Raw genomic sequence first — 6,820 nt, 5'->3', positions numbered from 1 at the left:
TATTATTATTGCACGCTGGTTCGCTCAATACACTGCTTTCCTCTGGGAAAAAAAGCTATTTCGAAGTAAGAGATGATCAAGGAAGTGTCATTAAAATGTTGTAAATTGAAAGACTAATTTTTTACAATGTCTAGCTTTGCCCTCTTTCTGTTTTACTGCGTCACTGCTGTGAAAAGCTCCAAGATGCTGTTAAATATATACGGTATTCAATTATATTTCACTAGACAAGAATTTAGAGATAAATAGAAACAGGTGTTAAACACGTAGCACATACAGTATAGAGCATAACATACTACTACTACTTCTTGTAATAATAATAATAATAAGAAGAAGAAGAAGAAGAAGATGGTGAATAACATTACGTCCACATCGCAGTGCAATTGTAGTTACCGTTTATAAACCAATTTTAATAGCCGCACAATTTTCACGTGTCGTGACTGGTTTTCGGAGTAATTGAAAGGAAAAGCTTCACAGCTGAGCGGATTCACTTGTTGCACTGTACCACAAGGCGCAGGGAGTCCACTGACGTGGGGTGCTGAACCACCTCGTCCTCTATGAAAACATGTAGCTACCGTAACATTGTTTTGTTAGTGAAACCTGTTGCTTTAATCAGAAAATAGCAGCTTTATTCTAAGTTTAATATCAAATGTGTAATATGTGTAATATCAAACTAGCACAGGCTATAAAAATATTACTAATTAAGATATAGGAATAAAACAGCATTGGCCTCTTATGGCTATTTTAGTGGTATTCTGTGTTCGAATTATCAGTGAAAAACTGAACGGATTCACCAAACCTGTCGCTGCGGCCTGAACATTTCACTAAACATGTCCTTCAGTATCTTATCCTGCAAGTCACGTGGAAAGAGAAACTGTGCTGTCGTAAGCTTGAACAACATGTAGTTTTCGGGTTTTACCGGGCTACCAGTTTGTTTTAAGTAAAACACTGTGAACATGCCTTAATTCGGGCACTTGACACGTTGACTCGTTTTAGTCTAAGACAGGACATTAGCAATTTCTGGGAAAAATATGTTTTCTGTAAATAGACCTATGGGAGTAGGCTATACATTGTATCACTACTCAGTCAAAAAAAAGGGCAGTGCCACAAAGGTGTAAGGAATATAATCTCACCTCAGGCGAATGATCCATTAACACCTGTCAGAGAAAACACTTAGACTGTGTCAAACTAGGGAGTGTAAATGGGCTGATGTGTGAACGGAGTCCGGTGCAGGAGAACAGCCGGTGTCAGCGCTGAGTTGAGATGTTAGTTGTACACGGACAGTGGAGGACAAGGGGCGTGGCAGTCTGGGGGATTATCTCGAGGTGCGCCTCGCGGACCGAGCTGTGATTGGTTGGCCCTCCTAGCAAACGGCACGCGACTATGGATGTAGTTATAAAGAACCCTCGCGTGCCGTTTCTCAATTTAAAGTAAGTGTTGACCGTGAGCACAGAGCAAGGAGCTCATAAAAGGAGAAAGAACTTGTCATTGTTATCGCAACAACAGGAGAAAGAAGCAGCGCAGACAAAGATGGACAGTGTGCTGGACCCTTTCTCCGGATTCGAGTCTTTCTCCTCCCCTACTTATTTCGACGATGAAGAGTTTTTCACTGACCAGTCCTCGAGAGACGGACACTTGGACACTGATGACTTTTTGGATGACGACGTCGACTTCCTCACCAGTCATTTCCAAGACTATTACAGCAAAGACGGCGGCAGCAGAGCAGCGCCTCACGATGGAGACTACGACATCGGCAACTTGTCTTTCTCCTCCTCATCCTCCACCTTCTCCTACGGCTGCGCCGACAGCACCCCGGACCTCTCCCCCCAGACGGGACATCACGGCGTGCCGTTACTGAAGCGGAGGAGGCGGATGAGGTCTGAGATGGAGATGCAGCAGCTGAGGCAGGCGGCCAACGTCAGGGAACGGCGGAGGATGCAGTCCATCAATGACGCCTTCGAGGGGCTCCGCTCCCACATCCCGACTCTGCCCTATGAAAAAAGACTCTCCAAGGTGGACACTCTACGGCTCGCCATCGGCTACATTAACTTCCTCGCTGAGCTCGTGCAGTCTGATCTGCCTATTAGAAACTCCAGCAGCGAGATGCACGGGCAACCCAAGAAGGTCATTATCTGCCACAGAGGAACAAGTAGGTGCATTTAAAAATCTTTTCTTTTTTTTTTTTTTTTTAGAAGTTGCGTGATGATGAGGCTTTGTGAAACAGACGCAGAGAAATGCACAGCTCATGAGTTTCTCTCGCTGAATGGTCTTGTTCTCCTTTTCCCTCCCCAGGGTCTCCCTCCCCCAGCGACCCGGACTACGGCCTGCCTCCACTGGCCGGTCACTCTCTGTCCTGGTCGGATGAAAAACAACTCCGGGAGCAGAACATCATCCGCACCGCCAAGGTCTGGACACCGGAAGACCCCCGAAAACTGCACAACAAGCCGGGCCTCACAGATATTGAAAACGAGCCTCCTTTCGGCCTTGTGGCCTAAACACAAACACCAGTCCTTCTGACTTGTGTTGTAAAACGCACACTGTAAATGTGAATGCTACGAAGTGGATTATGTTAATGTGTGTTAATGCGCACTTAAAGGCGCATTGTAAAGCTCACTGTACAGTTTCCGATATTGTTTACAGTGTTGTAAATAGTTTTATCATGTTGATAATTTTTTTTTCTTTTTTTTTTGTAATTCAGGCAACTGGCAATCATGTATTTATTTTTTCACAAGTGATAATATATGTTTTAATTTAATTGCAATGAAGATGATGAGAGAAAACATATTTTTATATCGTTGTATCGTTGATTTATATTTATATACAATCTGCAAATAAAAGCACCTACCGATAGAAGCTGAATGTGTGTGTGTGTGTGATTATTATTATTATCTGGTTATCTGGTTAAATATTGAGCTTGAAAATCGTTGTCTGACAGAAACTCCTCGATCAAGGTTCACTCACGGGGATTTTCTAAGTAAGTGGGAGATGTTAGTAGTAAACTGCTAACGACGTCCAAGAGACGTGACTGAAAGCTCCTGGTCCTTTTTGTCACATGTTTTTCATGGAGATTGACTGGAAAAACACATCTGAGAGCAAAGTTTTCGCTGCAATGAAACATAATATTAACTTTGGCATTTCTATTGCTTGTTTTTTTTGACGGAACGCACATATTAAAGTTTATCGTTGGCTGGTTTTATCGCCAGCTCTTTATTCTTATCATGGAAAGATCAGATCAAAACCTTATTTTGTTTTACATCAGTGTAAATGTTGGACCTTCAAATAATAAATTATATAAAATGCACACATAAATGAATTGAGAATCTTATTATTCATCATTTGTACATACAGTTATTATGGTGAGTGCCAGCATGGTAGCCTACCTACTGCAAGGTGCAACCCTGTCAGCCACTGGATAGACGACATTTTAACTAAAAGCCAGACTGAGTGAGAATTAGAAAAGGAAGCTGTCAGTTGACCCAAACTAATAAGCCCAATATTGTGACATAAATATGCAAATGAAATGCTAATGAGAAGACACCGTATACCCACAACAGCTGAAGGTGTTTAAAGCACAGGCGGGCGTGCAGCAGTATGGTGGGAGGCAGTTGAATGCTGCTCTGCGTTGCCAGGTGCTGCTGGGACAGATTTTCCCGTGGTAGCGGCATCCCTCCAACATGTGTCCGCACGGGTTCGTCTGCGGCCGCCCACAACCCACCAACACACACCCGCATATATCAACCAAGTGGGCCCAAAATCTGCAAAACACAAGGCTGGGGCGATGTGCAAGGCACGGCTGCAAGGCTGTTCTTAGGACTCTAAGAGTTTTGGATTCTAAAAACCTCCAGCATAACAGGTGAGTTATCTCATATTTCTATATTTCATAACTAAATTTAGATTATTCTCATACGTTTTAAATTTTTAACAGCAAAAATCCTGGAATGTGAAAATCTGAGGATTCCATATTATACTGCTTTTAACCTCATTTGAAGGTTCAGCCCGGGTGTTTTCTCTCTCTCTCTCTCTCTCTCTCTCTCTCTCTCTCTCTCTCCTCAACAAACTCCCCAGGTCCTCTGAGAGTCCGTCCGCTTGTCATTACCAGCGCGTCAGGAGCATGTAATCCTATTACAGCCATTAGAAAGTCAAATGTTAGCGACTCAATACTGGGCAACTTCATCTCTTTGGCAGGAGGGCCGGTTCCACTTCGGGTTAAAACAGAGGTAGCATTGTAGTTTCTCGCACCTTAACGCCTTTGTGTCCTTGATGGTTGTTAGAGTGTGGAGCGCAGAGCGCCTCTCAACATCCTTTGGTGCAGTCGCAGCCAAGCGGAAGGGACAGGCTGAAATATTCCCGGCTATCTTGTCACTCCGGCTACGGGCTTGGCAAAGCTTAAAAGGACACGACCATTTTGCTCTCTGACAGGTTTTATTTCCTTTAGTTCTCAGCGGGACTGGACACTTTGGGCCACGCCAAGCGGTAATTTGGCTGAGAAAGGCTCGGCGCTGAGCTCAAAGGCCGCTGATTCACCATATAGACAGGCGGCGCGCTTTCATACCTACAGCATGCCGTACGGGGCGGACAGCAGAGAGCTTTACTCGGAACACACCGCTTTGACAGTGGATGTGTACAAGTGTACGAGGACTGAAAAGCGTCTTCTACGTCTGAGATTCCTCCCAGAAACTCTCAGAGGATAGAACAACTGTGAGAATAAATTCGGATTGTTGAAAGTTGTCTGACAACTGACAAGAGAAAAAAAAAATCTACAATTAAATTCCAATTATAGACATTTTTCAGAGAGGTAAAAACAATTCAGAAATTAAAGTCTATGTTTGGAATTCGGATATTCAAACTCACAGCTCTGAGTAAAAACCACCGATAACCTCTTCCACAAAGGTTGAATTTATAGGAAGGTTTCAAAGTGTATTAAACCAAACGTTGTCCTTCTATAAATGTGCCTAACTACTGCTTTGTTCAACAGCAACCCGGTTACGCAGTGGCTAAGTGGATTTACTCAGGTTCTTTACTTAAGAACTCCATTATTTTCATTCTGTGCCACTTTATACTTCTACATTATTGCATATTTCAGAGAAATCTCCGCTACATTTGGCCTATCTGATGGCTGCTTTTAGCCTGTCATTTAAGAACTCATGATGCATACCTGGAGATAGAATATTAAAATTAGAGATAAAAAGTTAATCCAGCACTAGTTACAGCTACAGCATTAGGCCTATGGTTGCAATGACACACTAACCCATCAGTTATTTAAGGCTCTGAGTGTGAGCGTTCTCTAAAATGTGTTTCTTTACTTTGGTACATTTTATTGCTGATATTATACAGCAATAATATTTACCTGTAAGTAAAATACTGAAGGCAGGACGCGCACCTTAACTCTTTTGTGCCGGCTAATGCAGCATTTTGCCACTGTGCTAGTCATACTTTTATTTGAAGCGTTTTAGGACTTTTTCACCAACAGTTTCCTTTAGAGCGAGTAGGGTCTGATGTTTGTACCTGATCTAGTTTCCTTTAAAAAAAAGAGCTCCGACACATAAATGTGACAGCATAAATAACATTCTATTCATATAGAAATATTCGATTTTACTGCATCTACAAGTTTACGACTTTAAGAGCTCAAAGGGCACTTAAATATGCTATAAAGGCTTTCTTCGATATGTTCATAAATGATCCAACTCGGTTACTTTAACTCTTAAAATACATTTCACATTAATCGTAGTAAAACAGGATTAACATTCTCCCTGGGATTTCAGGAGTTACATGTAATTTAAATTATAAATTGCATAATGACTAACCGGCCACTTTTCAACCAGTAAAACCCATTCCATATATTTCCTCCCAGCTCACCACTAAAGAAATCTGGTGCTAATAATGGGCACAATACCAGGGAGTACATCAGTGAGTCAATTTCCTTCTTTCACCCTGAGGCATTTGTTGCTTTTTGGTTTTCATGGCAGAGCTTTGTTGCGACTCAGTCATACTGCTGAAGGTCATGCGATGTCTTAATAGGAGGGAGATGCAGCGATTGGCACTTTTACGCACCAGTAGTCCCGAATATGTGTATTGGTTTGTATCCACGGCTGAAAGGGAATTAGTAAGAGATACAGAGATAAGGCCATCGGGTCCAGTACATCAGTGAAGGCGTGAAGCTTTAGTTAAACAGCTCTGACTGATACATTAATGAAAAGAAAGTAAGAGTTTGCATCTCCTCTAATGCTGTCAAATCCGCTTTAAGCTCGCATGTTAGCGCGCTGGGAGAGACGCCTAACAGGAGCCACAGATCATTTCTCTGCGGAAACACGGCCCCTGGAGTTATAGGAAGGTTAATACCTCTGACTCCCTGCTTTTGTCCTGTCCAGCATGGCATCGATGTGTCAGCTCTCAGGCTACCCTGGCCAGACCCTCGGCTCTACTGGCGCCTGGCGGGCGGCAGGACGCTCAGATTTACATAGTAGGGTGGCAGATCTGTGGCCCCAGTGGGCCGGTCGTAACCAACAGGTTTCTGCCTGGTTCGGAAGCAAGGGGAGATGTGAGGCAGGGGGAGGACGTAGCTGGGATCATTCATTCATCCCGTGCGCCCTCTTCTTTCGCATGTGACCTTCCAATCTAAATTACATCTTTATAAGAGCTTCCTTGTTCCTCTGGAACAGATCGGTCTCTGCCGTGTTCTCCGGGGATGCACCTGGTAGCTCAAACGTTGTCTCTTTTCATGTCCTTGCGCCGGAGTCCCTGGACAGCAGCTGCCTAAAAGCAAGCAAAGAGAGAGGCCCTTGCAGTGTCTTCGAGACGGGTTGGCACCGTTTTCCACGTCTTT

The 6,820-nt window shown here is 43.5% G+C and overlaps 1 protein-coding gene across 1 annotated transcript; it reads left to right on the top strand.

Annotated features, from left to right (window-relative positions):
* Positions 1-1,527: 1,527 nt before the first annotated feature.
* On the top strand, positions 1,528-2,492 carry ptf1a (pancreas associated transcription factor 1a). Its single transcript, XM_040144516.1, has 2 exons — positions 1,528-2,146; positions 2,290-2,492. The coding sequence occupies exons 1-2, from the start codon at positions 1,528-1,530 to the stop codon at positions 2,490-2,492; spliced, it is 822 nt and encodes a 273-aa protein (XP_040000450.1).
* The last annotated feature ends 4,328 nt before the right edge of the window (positions 2,493-6,820 follow it).

Source organism: Xiphias gladius, chromosome 14 (assembly GCF_016859285.1).
Source record: "Xiphias gladius isolate SHS-SW01 ecotype Sanya breed wild chromosome 14, ASM1685928v1, whole genome shotgun sequence".
NCBI lineage: Eukaryota > Metazoa > Chordata > Actinopteri > Istiophoriformes > Xiphiidae > Xiphias > Xiphias gladius.
Note: the sequence above shows the minus strand (reverse complement) of the source record. Positions and strands in the feature narration are given on the sequence as shown.